Source organism: Moschus berezovskii, chromosome 14 (assembly GCF_049115385.1).
Source record: "Moschus berezovskii isolate FMDL1 chromosome 14, NW_MosBer_1.0, whole genome shotgun sequence".
Classification (NCBI taxonomy): Eukaryota; Metazoa; Chordata; class Mammalia; order Artiodactyla; family Moschidae; genus Moschus; species Moschus berezovskii.
Window position 1 is genome coordinate 12,448,244 of NC_142473.1, and position 14,605 is coordinate 12,462,848.

Here is a 14,605-nt window from a genome sequence, read left to right on the forward strand (position 1 = left end):
CATGGGATTTCCCAGGCAAGAATACTGGAGTGGGTTGCCATTTCCTTCTCCAGGGGATCTTCCTGACCCAGGGATCAAACCTGTGTCTGCTGTGTCTCCCACACTGGCAGGCAGATTCTTTACCACTGCACTTGGGAAGCCCCAACATCTGCTTAACCTGCCTGGAATGAATGTAAAGTCGGCAAGTTATTCAAGCCCTGCTCCACAAGGCTGTCAGAATTATCTTCCTAGACCCAGAGGGATGATATGGGGAGGGAGGTGGGAGGGGGTTTCAAGATGGGGAACACATGTACACCCGGGGCGGATTCATGTCAATGTATGGCAAAACCAATAAAATATTATAAAGTAATTAGCCTCCAATTATAATAAATAAATTTTAAAAAAAGAACGAATCTGAGTCAAATACAATCCAGATTCCATGGCTCGAAAATCAGTGTTTAACAATGAGGACTCTGCTGGTCACCTTTAAACACATCCAACAAATATTGCCTTATCCTCTACTCTGCGTCCTTACTATACCGTTGGGGCTATGGTTCCTCACTGTTCCTGAGAGGTGCTCTGAACTCTCTGCTTTGTCTTTGCTTCACCTGATCACTCTGTCTGAAATGCAGTTTCTCCTCATAACTTCTTGGCAAAATCCTAACAGACCAGATCCAGTGTGAGTACCAAGTCCTCCTGCCATCGGTACATAGAGCTCCCCAGTGACAGCACTCTGATAGAAGATTTCTAGCTGCCTGTCCCCTAAACTGTGTTCTTTTAGGGGATAAGGGCCTTGTCTTTTAGCTTGGATCCTCCACAGTACTTAGCTTGTAGAATTGAATCTAAAGTGAATCTTAAGAATAACCTCACTAATTTGCCACCTTCGGTTAGCTCTCATCATTGCCAAAAATGTGATTTGGGTGAACTGGTTCAAATGTTTACAGACTAATTGATTTAGTTTGGACCCTTTCAACAAAGGCTTCAGTAATGGATTCACTCCAAAAATCAGTCAAATTGCTGGGTTTGTAAAATATGACCAAAGTAAAGAGGCAAGAGAAATAGAAGCATTTCCATTATAGATTTCAAAGCAATAGCTATTATTCTTTTAACCTGATGTGATAATATGTTTATTTATTCACTCTCTTGAAATGCCATTCAAATGCACTATTTTATTTAAAACATAATTATACCTTGCCTATACACATTATAAAAGCTATATGTAAAATTTTAGCTACAGCTTTATCTGCAAGCCAGTGGCTGTGTATAGAAGACATCAGTGTAACTGGCTGAAAAGTAGAGAATTTCATGAAGCTACATTTTGGCATTACAAAATGAAAAATGTCAACACAGTTGCTATCTTTTTGTTTCTTTCAAAGATTGGTTGATTCATCTGACACTATGCAGTGTTAATGTGCTTAAAAATACACCTATCCCCACTTTCTCTTCTGATTCATCCCCATTCAATCACCCACTGGTTGCTTAGCCCAGGCGGTTAATATAGAGACTTCTCCTGTCAATGGCATATATACTCTTTTCCTGCCTAAATCCCAAATCCTGTTGGACTTCCTACTCTGTTGGGCCAGCCTCGATCCTTAAGATATCCTTAGCGGCTCTCTTCTGACACACAAGCAAGCCACAGACCACCCCACCAGTCTTTTCTCTGAGCCCTGGCCTGCCCTCTTATCCCAGAGTCTTCAACTGGCCTCTCAAACAGAAGGTTTCCACACGTTCAGAGGCCTTCCCAAATCTTGCTTCTTTATAACTCTTTCATCCCTCCTTCTGAAACATGTTATTTCTCAGATGTATTATTTCACAAGGAGAAAGGCAGGATGGAAAGAGAATGCTTTTCTTTTACCCTCTGACTTTTCAAAGTCACAAAATCGGATTCTCTGTCGGGTATGTCCTTAAAGCCAGCCAGGAACCAATCGGCCTTTGAGGATTTTAGGAGAAGGGGAATAGACTATTTATTTTAGTCCTTGAAGTTTTGAAGCTTCCAAATACTTTAAGAGGTAAAAAAAGTTTTCTATTATTTTTTTCTAAATATACTAAAGTGATAAATCCTAGGTGACCTTAAAGCTAAATATTTTTCTTTCTTCTCAATATAATAACTTCCTCTATTCTTCTGTTCTATACTTTATTATCTCTGTTTACAAACTGAGCCTAATTTATAATGGCTTAAAGCAATATCAGTTTGCATGGAGCAGGGAGTCAATTTCGTACTTCTCAAGGGCAAGAACAACATAAGTACAAAGAGAGAGAGAGCAGGTGTTACTAATTGCCAAGCTTATGAAAAGGATTAAAGGTATTTATTGATACAAATGAATGGACATGAAACTAATGTGGATATCTAAGAGACAAAAACAAGAATTCACATAATTGTACCAAGACCATTTATTGATTGATATTTTAAAATAAAGAAGGCACCTGCTTCAATGAAGTGAAAATTCATTTCAGACATATTTTTATGAGTCTGATCACTCAAAATAAATGTTTACAGAAAATCCTTAGAAGGTATATTTTTGTTGGAATATTTGTTATTTTCAAATGTAACATTTTTATGTCATATTTTTCTGGTTTTATTTTATGACATTCATAGCATAAAATTTGTTCACAGTCTTGAAGAAATGATCAACTCAAGGTAAATGAAAATCACAAATTTGAGGAAAATGAGTTTAACATGATCAATAAATTTTGTATATAACATAACTGTTGCTAATTAAAATTAATTTATTTAAAGAAATGTGAATAATACAGTTGGTAATTGTTTCTTATTTATGCAGTCTGTCTCATCAATTAAAAATAAATCAGGATGAAAAGAATAAGTTAGAAGAAAATGTTCAGATTTGTTTGCATTGAAAATGCAATAAAGTTCATTCTTACTATTCTCCTAATATAATTTTATCAAATTCTAGAGTGAGAGAGGATCTTAGAAATTATTTGGCCCAACTGCCTCACTAAAGTGAATTGATCTCTATGTGATCAATGCCCAGGAAGGTCAAGTGACTGGATCTTTGTTACATAGCTGATTAAGGATTGGAGCTTGAACTTGATCCTGAAAATTCCTGACTTTGGGTTAGGACTTTCCCCACTGTATCTCATTACCTTTAAAATAAAATTCAATCCAAACTGAGTTTTTATGTTCTGGCTCACCATAGCTGTGGTTTTCCAGTGCTTTCTACAGTATTTAGAGAAGGATAAACTGGCATTAGTAAGCATGCGGCAGCACTTTAAAGTGGATTTGCAGGCATAAACTGCATTTTGACCCGCCTCTTCTGCCGACACTGAAGGGATGCCCAGCCAGATTCTCTCTGCCATGCTAGTCCCGCCGTCCTTCTCCCCTCTGTGTCACCCCTTTGTGCCTTAAACAAGCCAGTGTGGGGCAAAGGTCTCTTCTAGTTCTCTGCTGAGTTAAGACGCTGTGATGGTTCTATAGGATTTGGTTGAAAGGATTTCTTACTCCACTAGTAGATATATATTAGAAGATATTACAGGAAAAGATTTGGCAGTTGAGAAATAAGCATGTCTGTGAATGTTTATATAAGGCTACAGCATTTCTGACTTTGGGTTGCAAGTTTAAATTCTGTAGTTTGTGAGAGATTAAAGAATCTCCAAGCATTACGATTTCTTCAAGAACAAGCATGCTTATTTCAGTTATTCATTGTATCATAATTACTAAGAATGCTTTAAATAATACTAGTCAGCTGATGTAGCTACATAATATTTGAGAAGTAAGATGTAAATATGGACAGTACTAATCAAATGAATACAAGTTGCAAAGAAACCAAATTTGCATGATGAAGTATTTCCAATTTCTTACTGGGAAGTTTTAAGTATTGCTTTCAGTTTGATATAACAGATATTAATGAAATAAAGTAATTTGAACTTTTTCCTAAACATTTCATCAATAAGAAAATTTTTACATTTGATTCTAAATTTCTAAAAGTATTATTATTCAAAGAACAAAATTGTATTAACTTACGGCCCTGATGCTTTCAAAATGTCCACCTTCCTTTTCGAAATCGATAGGCTGTCCTTTTAGTGTCCAGTAGAAAGTGACATCCAAACTAGGATCGTGAATTGCTTTGCAATTAAGGACAATGCTTTCTCCCACTGTTAACTCTGTTCTTTTAGGAGTAAGCTCTATTCTTGTAGGTTCTATAGAAGTAAAAATACATTAATTAGCATAGCACATAGTTTCCCCCTGCATTCTGTATTTTAAATAATAGAGAAAAATTAAACAGGAAATCTATGTAATATAGTTGCTCCAGGTATGTATCTTTTAATAAACTATTAATTAAAATATCTTTTATTGTATTTAGGGTATTTTTCTAAGTATTTGTAGGAAACTGATAATTGAAAAGTTATTATTCCTATTAATAAGTCAGGTAGGATGTAAAAGAGGGAAGACTATACAACTAGATACAGCATTTGGCATCCTGGAAGGAGAAGTATTAGCAAAAAGACTGTAGCTTCGCTGTCCACCTTCAAGGATCATCAAGTACAGAAAGGATTTTTAGACTAAAAAGAAAAAGAAGCCTCACATTAAAGGAAGAATAATTCAAGCAAGTTCACTTCTTTAAGGGTTATAGGAAGAACCTCCCTTCAAATTACTATCTTAACAAAGATAAAACTATAATACTACTGCTACTGTACTACCTTGTATTTGCTTTGTAGTTTACAAGTAGAATAGGCACCTCTGGCTGATTATAAACTGTCACCTCCGATAGCTGCTTTGACTGACATCTAAACAAAGGCAAAATGGTGAATAGAATATTTTTAAAGAAAACAATGTTTACATTAACTAATTAATGATCCACTTTGATTTTTAAAAGATAGATATATTTTTACTGGATGTAGGGCAACTTTAAACCAATAAATGCTAATACCAACTGTACATCTAAGGGATATTTAAGCTAATGATCAAATACATACAATATGATATATATATATGTTTGAATAAGTAGGGAGATGATGCAGATAGGATTTTGATTTTTTCTTTTTTCCTAATTAGATTCCTGATTGTACATGACTCAAGAAGCCTGGCACAAATGACTAAAAATTAGCCTAATTTTCCTACTCCAGCTCTATTGTTTGCAATAGCATAGTCTGATGAAGCACCATTGTTAACCGTTGATAAGTTCCTTCTAAGCAGTCTCTGAGAGGAAAGAGTGACACCAGGAAAGGAATGTCACTGTAAATATTAACATTCTGGAACTCAGATATTCTGTGTGGCATTCTAAATTCTGACTTCATCAGAGAAGACAGATAATCACAGCATACTGCAGTTTAAACTTTGTGACAACTGGAATGTTCTGAGTAACTAAACATTCCACTTAACTCATAATTAATAGAAAGCATTGTTGCTATTATTAAACAAAAAAATCTGTGAGTTCTGCCTTGCCTCACTATGGAAAAGATTACTTAACACACACTAAGAATGAGACTCAAACGCGAAGACTGAGTTGTGTTCCAGTAATGTATGCTCTAAGTGAAGGCATTTTAAAATTATGTTCCTTTCTTCCGTGGATGTTTGCCTCTTTCCTAAAATATCAGAGTGTTAGCTATTTTAATTACATTTCTACTTCTAAAGAAAGAGAAAAATTAACATTTTATATTTTTGTGGCCAAAGTATGATTCATTGTATACTACATGCACAAATGGAAAGAAAGGAGTGATGTACTTTGTTGTGGAAAGCATTCCTTTGCCAAATGAAGAGAGTGTTTAAGACAGGAGATTTTCTTATAATTTGACAAGTAGTCTCAAAACAAGGTTCTAGACTTGAAATCTAGTTCACTTTAGAACTAGAAAACTAAAATAAACATTTAAGCAGTAACATTTATAATACTAAAAAATGACAGTGTATAAAAATTCCATTGATGTCGACATCAAAGAGTAGCTTTGGTGTTGCTTCATCTGATGCATATTCCAGCACCACATGTTCATATCCTCTTTCTGCTTCTCTTTTTTGCCCCAAATTCCCAGTTGAAGTGGTAACAAAGCAGTATTACTGATTGATGCTAAAATTAATCTTGGTTGAGGAAAATATTTTTACTCTGCTGGCATACTTTAAATCTTTGAAATACCAACTAAAACTTCAGAAAGTTTTCTTTACCCTCCCACATATTTGGTTCAAAGCGAAATACTTAAATTTCTACCAGTAATATGTTCCTTTCTTCACAGTCCCCTAAATAATGGAAAGGGACAATTTGACTGTGTTTGTCCTTTATGTGCATTTAGCTTTCATCAACAGATGCATGTACACACATACAAGGAAATACACATGCGTGCATGTTACATTCATTCTCTTCTGGATGAGACCATGGAACTATGCTTATAGAAAATTCACCACATCTTCTTACCTTTTACAGATACTGTAGCTGTGATTTCAGCAGAGCCAAAGACATTTTCCCCTCGGCAAACGTACTTTCCCTCATCTGATTTAGAAGCATTTAGGATCCGGAGACTCCCGTCTGGAAGAATAGCTATTCTGAAAATTATTAAAAAGGTTTTTTTTTTTTTTTCCCCTGTTTTACTGCAAATCATCTAAGTGGTTAAGAAACTCTGATGAAGTCTCAAACCACTTCCGAGGTAATAACAAGACAAAGATCACTGTGAAAACATGCAGGGAGAGTAGAAATATTTTGCCCTTCAAAAAATTATATAGTAAACCCACAGAAACAACTATTTCTGGTTCATTGACTATGCCAAAGCCTTTGACTGTGTGGATCATAATAAACTGTGGAAAATTCTGAAAGACATGGGAATACCAGACCACCTGACCTGCCTCTTGAGAAACCTCTGTGCAGGTCAGGAAGCAACAGTCAGAACTGTACATGGAACAACAGACTGGTTCCAAATAGGAAAAGGAGTACATCAAGGTTGTATATAGTCACCCTGCTTATTTAACTTATATGCAGGGTACATCATGAGGAACGCTGGGCTGGAAGAAGCACGAGCTGGAATCAAGATTGCCGGGAGAAATATCAATAACCTCAGATATGCAGATGACACCACCCTTATGGCAGAAAGTGAGGAGGAACTCAAAAGCCTCTTGATGAAAGTGAAAGAGGAGAGTGAAAAGGTTGGCTTGAAGCTCAACATTCAGAAAACAAAGATCATGGCATCTGGTCCCATCACTTCATGGGAAATAGATGGAAAAACAGTGGAAACAGTGTCAGACTTTGTTTTTTTGGTCTCCAAAATCACTGCAGATGCTGATTGCAGCCAGGAAATTAAAAGACGCTTACTCCTTGGAAGGAAAGTTATGACCAACCTTGATAGTATATTAAAAAGCAGAGACATTACTTTGCCAACAAAGGTCCGTCTAGTCAAGGCTATGGTTTTTCCCGTGGTCATGTATGGATGTGAGAGTTGGACTGTGAAGAAAGCTGATCACCAAAGAATTGATGCTTTTGAACTGTGGTGTTGCAGAAGACTCTTGAGAGTCCCTTGTACTGCAAGGAGATCCAACCAGTCCATTCTAAAGGAGATCAATCCTGGGTGTTCGTTGGAAGGACTGATACTAAAGCTGAAACTCCAATACTTTGGCCACCTCATGCGACAAGCTGACTCACTGGAAAAGAGTCTGATGCTGGGAAGGATTGGGGGCAGGAGGAGAAGGGGACGACAGAGAATGAGATGGCTAGATGGCATCACCGACTCGATGGACATGAGTTTGAGTGAACTCCGGGATTTGGTGATGGACAGGGAGGCCTGGCGTGGTGTGATTCATGGGGTTGCAAAGAGTCGGACACGACTAAGCGACTGAACTGAACTGAACTGAAACCCACATAATACCTTCTGATAGTTAAAAGGGTTAGGGAGTTACAGGTTTTCTTTTGACACATTTATGACATTCATTTTAAAACTTGTGGAAAAAAAGGTGACCCTGAATTTGGTTATTAAAACTTATAACACCCGGTGATATTTTAATATTAAGCTTGAGGTATTTCACCTCAAACCAAGAATGACCTAAAAAATCAAATGTAAAAAGAAATAGCATAAAACATAGAGGAGGACAAGCACAGAACATAAAATTAATTGTATACAGCCTTGAGATGATTTATGGAGGTTTCTCTGCAGTGCAACCTGTGTAGCAAGGGCGTGACAATGAAACCGGAATCCTGGAACCTGGACTGCTCACACTGCACTTTTCAAACAGAAAAATGTGATATCTGAGTTTGCATTTGGGCCATTTTGAGACCTTTATTATAAGTGGACCTTGAGTCTTATGTGAAGGTAAGAAATTAGAGCATTATTAAAAATTTTAGAAGTTTAGTAAAATGAGGTTGACATTCAGGATCACCACATTCTCCTGTGGAATTTTTGTCCTTTTCTCCCTCGTATGCTCCTGAAATATCATCTGTTATTTCACCAGAGCATCAGCCTACTGAAGCAACCTGAGGCATAGAAGAGATGGCTGTTGTGATTTATTTGATATGCCACTAGAATTTAGACTGCCTTCTTTTAGGAAAGAAGTCTGTGCTACTTTTGGTAGAAAACCAAAGCTCTCACCAAACTTAAAATTCTAAAATTGGATTCTCCTGTTTCTGAAAAGAATAGTTTATTCCATGGCATCATGAAAATATTAAACTATTTAAGGTATAAGAATAATGGCTAAATCTGTTTAGTCAACATCTTATATGTTATTTTTAAATTAGTATTCAATTTTGCCAATCAATCCAGAACTGATGGCTAAGGACAGTATTGAAATTTTAACAACTGGATTAGAGTCTAGGCTGCTGAATATTGATTATTAATTTTCCTGACATTGTCGCCCATAAAGAAACCAGTTTAAAAACATTATACTGCCTTCAATATGGATCAGATTTGATTTACAATGTTTTGACAAGGGAGACAACTTTAGAAGCAAGCCAAACTAGGAATAGAAGATTTGACTGTAATTTATGTCTAGAAGGGTTATTAAGGAGACATTTGTAAAAAACAGTGGTCTCTAAAGATATACCATGTACTTAGGATGGTCAATGAAAACTTCTGTTTATTATTTAGGACTGTTTATGTAAAGATAGAATATAATATAGTTATTCCATTTTAGTAACAAAAATATACATGTTACAAAAAGATGTATTTGAAAGCAAAAGTTATATTTTTTGTAAACAAACGAGTCTTCTCTTGTACTAATGACACACTTTATTTAAATACAGCTAAATTACTATAGTTTGTTAAATTGTTGATATCTTAAATATGTCTGGATTTTACTTACTGGTATAAATACTAATCTAGCAGGGTAGAAGTTTGGCTTAAAAATTCACCACCTTTAAAGAAATAAATGTATCTTAGATACTGGCAGTATTTCAATTCTTGATTTAAGATAATTCCTTTCTCACTGACAGAAGGCAATATATTACAAAGATAGTTTATGAACACTCCTGTACTTTAGGTCACTGATCCATTTGGAGGATGAAAAATTTTGAATATCATGATGATTTTTATCTGTCAAATGGCAGTGTCATTTAACCAAAAGCCTGTCTACTGGTTGAAGTTGCAAATCCTTATCAGATAAACTTTTTTTTTTAATTTAGAAAAGAAAAAAAAGTAGAGTAGACAATGAATGCAGTTAACATTATAATGTCTGGCTATTGCAAACATAAATACTTAGATAATTGAATGTTTAATATTTCTTTACAATTTCCTGCTTTATCTTCTTCCCTGTGCTATTACAATGTGATTCCTACATTTGGAATCTTCAGATCTGGAGACCAATTCTGCTGAGACCTCCTTCAGTTAGGAGTAGGATGCTAAGTGAGTGGTAAGGTGAAGGTCTACTGTAGAAATTTTAGTAATGCAAACCAGCATTCTAGCACTTAGTATCAAGGCACTCTATTCTGGTCTCTAAACTTCTCCCCAAGTTTCTGCCTAGACCTGGAGATGTCCCGCTTCTCATCTTGCACTTAATTATTGTATCTCTGTCTTGGTAACTCATCTAGTACCACAATCTACCTGGGACACCATGGTGCTCACCCCTATCTTGCAAGAATTTATTGCTAACTTACTTATGCCAATCCTGATCTCCAAATCTCAGGATCATTTTCTGGACTCTCCATTTCCATGTTTGACTTACTTGTCTTTCAGCACATCTTAGTTTAGACCCTTCCAAGTGCTTGTCTGGGAGTACAACCTATATGTGCTTAGTCACTCAGTTGAGTATTACTCTTTGTGATCCCATGGATGGTAGCCTACCACTTATTCTCCAGACAAGAATACTGGGGTGGGTTGCCATTTCCTTCTCTAGGCGATCTTCCCAACCAAGGTAATGAACTTGTCTCTCCTGTATCTCCTGCACTGGCAGACAGATTGCTTACTGCTGAGCCCTGAGGAAAGCCCTGTGTCAAATCAGAGTGGATATCGTATTAGGGAGCCATTAATCACAAATGCAGGAAAACAACAGACTAGGAAAAACAAGAGATCTCTTCAAGAAAATTAGAGTTTCCAAGGGAACATTATGCAAAGATGGGCTTGATAAAGGACAGAAATGGTATGGACCTAACAGAAGCAGAAGATATTAAGAAGAGGTGGCAAGAATACACAGAAGAATATACAGAAAAGATCTTCATGACCAACTTAATCATGAGAGCGTGATCACTGCCCTAGAGCCAGATATCTTGGAATGTTAAGTCAAGTGGGCCTTAGAAAGCATCACTACGAACAAAGCTAGTGGAGGTGATGGAATTCCAGTTGAGCTATTTCAAATCCTGAAAAATGATGCTGTGAAAGTGCTTCACTCAATATGCCAGCAAATTTGGAAAACTCAGCAGTGGCCACAGGACTGGAAAAGGTCAGTCTTCATTCCAATCCCAAAGAAAGGCAATGACAAAGAATGCTCTAACTACCGCACAATTGCACTCATCTCATACGCTAGTAAAGTCATGATCAAAATTCTCCAACCAGGCTTCAGCAATATGTGAACCATGAACTCCCAGATGTTCAAGCTGGTTTTAGAAAAGGCAGAGGCACCAGAGATCAAATTGCCAACATCCGCTGGATCATGGAGAAAGCAAGAGAGTTCCAGAAAAACATCTATTTCTGCTTTATTGACTATGCCAAAGCCTTTGACTATGTGGATCACAATAAACTGTGGAAAATTCTCAAAGAGATGGGAATACCAGACCATTTAACCGCCTCTTGAGAAACCTGTATGCAGGTCAGGAAGCAAAAGTTAGACCTGGACATGGAACAACAGACTGGTTCCAAATAGGAAAAGGAGTATGTCAAGGTTGTATATTGTCACCCTGCTTATTTAACTTCTATGCAGAGTACATCATGAGGAACGCTGGGCTGGAAGAAGCACAAGCTGGAATCAAGATTGCTGGGAGAAATATCAATAACCTCAGATATGCAGATGACACCACCCTTATGGTAGAAAGTGAAGAGGAACTCAAAAGCCTCTTGATGAAATTGAAAGAGGAGAGTGAAAAGGTTGGCTTGAAGCTCAGCATTCAGAAAACAAAGATCATGGCATCTGGTCCCATCACTTCATGGGAAATAGATGGGGAAACAGTGGAAATAGTGTCAGACTTTATTTTGGGGGGCTTCAAAATCACTGCGGATGCTGTTTGCAGCCATGAAATTAAAAGACGCTTGCTCCTTGGAAGGAAAGTTATGACCAACCTAGATAGTATATTAAAAAACAGAGACATTACTTTGCCAACAAAGGTCAGTCTAATCAAGGATATGGTTTTTCCAATGGTCATATATGGATGTGAGAGTTGGACTGTGAAGAAGGCTGATCGCCGAAGAATTGATGCTTTTGAACTGTGGTGTTGGAGAAGACTCTTGAGAGTCCCTTGGACTGCAAGGAGATCCAACCAGTCCATTCTAAAGGAGATCAATCCTGGGTGTTCATTGGAAGGACTGATGCTAAAACTGAAACTTCAATATTTTGGCCACCTCATGCGACGAGAAATTGAGTTACAGATGTAGAAAACAGCCTTACATTTACCAGTGGGTAAGAGGGAGAAGGGATAAATTGAAAGATTGGGACTAGCTGTGGGGTATGAACCTAACTACATATTTATTTAGCACAGTGAAAGTGTGAGTGGCTCAGCTGTTTCTGACTCTTTTTGATCCCAAGGATATAGCCTGCCAGATCACCTCTGTCCATGGAATTCTCCAAGCAAGAATACTGGGTAGCCATTCCCTTTCCAGGGGTTTTTCCCAACCCAGGGGTTGAACCAGAGTCTCTCACATTGCAGGCAGATTTTTTAATGTCTGATTCACCAGGAAAGCCCTTTTACTTTTACTAGTTAGGTTATCCAGTTGTTCCATGCCATCATTTGGAAAAGACTTATCTTTCCTCCATAGTCTTTTCATCATTGTCAAAAATCAATTGGCCATGTAAGTATAGGTCAACAACTGCTTAACTCTCTCTGCTGGTCCCTTGATCTACTAGTGTCTTGATTACTGGAGCAATGTGATCTGTCTTAAGCTCACGTGAGATAGTTCCTTCTACTTGCTCTTCTTTTTCAGAACTGTTTTGGGTATTCTATATTCTTAGCATTTCCTTATAAATTTTGTAATTACCTTGTCAGTTTCAAAAAACCTACTGAGATTTTAATTGGAATTTCAGTGAATATACAGCTCAATTTGAGGGCAAATTAATGTTAATAATATTACTTCAGAATCCATGAACATGACATATCTCTTTTTATTTAGTTATTTTAAAATCTCTCTAAATAATATTTTTTAGTTATCAGTCTACTGGTCTTAGATATCTTTTGTCAGATTTATCCTTATACTTTTTGTTGCTATAGTAAAGTACTAATCTTAATTAATTAATTAATTGTAATTGCTTATTTAATTACTATTTTTAATAATAATTACATGAGAAATATGTAATTTTAAGAAGCTGTAGAGTGATATCCCTTGTATGCTTTTTTTCCCAGTAACTCTTTATGGTAACATGTTGCCATAAAGTGTAGGATAGCCAAAGGTATAGTATAATATCACAATCAGGATATTGATACTAATAGAATCAATTGATCATATTTAGATATTCCTAGTTTTAACTTATTCATTTGTGCATGTTTTAATTTCTATACAATGTTTTCATTTTATGTTTGTGTATCCACCACCACAGTCAAGACACTGAACAATTCTAACACCATAAAAACTCTTCAGTTTTCCTTTTACAGCCTCAGCACCTTCATTCCACACTACCACCACCACCATCCCTAGCCCCTGGGTCCCAATTGCAGTCAACCACTAATTTGTCCTGTTACGTTTTTTCATCTCAAAAATTATACACAAGTGAAATCTTATAATAACTTTGAGCGGGCTGATTTTTTTCACTCATTTATCTTAATTTCTTGGAGAATCATCAAAGTTGTTGTATGTATTAACAGTTTATTTTTACTGCTGACTAATATTCTATGGTATATATGTACTGCAGTTTTTTTTAAACACTCATTTGTTGACGGACATCTGGGCTGATTATAATTTTTAATATTACAAATGACCTTCTATATGTATTTCCATACAGGGTTTGTTAATGAATCTACATTTTTATTTCTTTGGCATAAATGCCCAAGGTTATAATTGCTTGGTCACATAATAATTGAATATATAGTTTTATAAGAAATTTTCAATTGTTTTCTAGACTATCTGTATCATTTTACATTAGTAGCAGGAATGAATGAATGACCCACCTTGTCCACACCTTCACCAGCACTGGGTATTTCTAATTTTTAAAGTCATCTTGTTAGATATATAATAATGTCTCCTTACTGTTTTAACTTGTATTTCTCCCATGGTTTATTATGTTGAATATAGTTTCACATATTTCTTTGCTATCTGTGTATCCTCTTTGGTAAATTACAGCTCATTCTTTTGTCTGAAATTTTCTTGGCTTTCTGTAGTCTACAAAATAACATATTTATTCCTTAGTAGAACAGTTGAAAGTGAAAGTCGCTCAGTTGTGTCCGACTCTTTGTAACCCTATGGACTACATAGTCCATGGAATACTCCAGGCCAGAATACGGGCGGGAATGGGTAGCCTTTCCCTTCTCCAGGGGATCTTCCCAATCCAGGGATGGAACCCAAGTCTCCCACATTTCAGGCAGAGTCTATACCATCTGAGCCACAGGAGAAGCCCAGAACAGTTGAAAGTCTTTACCAAATGGTCATAACTTCCATAATCCCTGCTCTTTGTACTCTGTTCTGCAGGTCACCAGACTCTTTGTGATGCACTGTTAGTATGTGTGTTTATTTCACTCGTAAATAACTTATGCATCTCACACACATACAGACATGGAATGCTATACTAATAACACTAAGTGCATTGTAAACATACAATAATTAGGTATTGTGACTTCCCTTGGTGGCTCAGTGGTAATGAATCCACCTGTCACTGCAGGATACACAGGTTCTCTCTGGGTCTTCTTTGAGAAAATCTCTCGGAGAAGGAAATGACAATCCACTCCAGGTTTCTTGCCTGGGAAATCCCGTGGACAAAGGAGCCTGGCAGGCTACAGTCCATGGGATCATGAGAGTTGGACACAACTTAGTGACTAAACAACAACTATGATTATAAATAAAACAATATTCCATTTTCTCCTTTCCCCTTTCTCATCTCCTGATGAATATCTTGCACTCTTCTGAACTGTTCAGA

General features: G+C 36.6%; 1 protein-coding gene across 1 annotated transcript in view; it reads right to left on the reverse strand.

Moving 5' to 3' along the window:
• CNTN5 (contactin 5) overlaps nucleotides 1-14,605 on the reverse strand; it is a 647,843-nt gene that overhangs the window by 180,643 nt on the left and 452,595 nt on the right. Inside the window, exons 12-13 of the mRNA XM_088843612.1 lie at nucleotides 6,339-6,466; nucleotides 3,959-4,134 (exon numbers count right to left, since the gene is read on the reverse strand). Of these exons, the coding sequence (XP_088699738.1) occupies nucleotides 3,959-4,134; nucleotides 6,339-6,466 (304 nt within the window). The remainder of the gene's footprint in view (nucleotides 1-3,958; nucleotides 4,135-6,338; nucleotides 6,467-14,605) is intronic.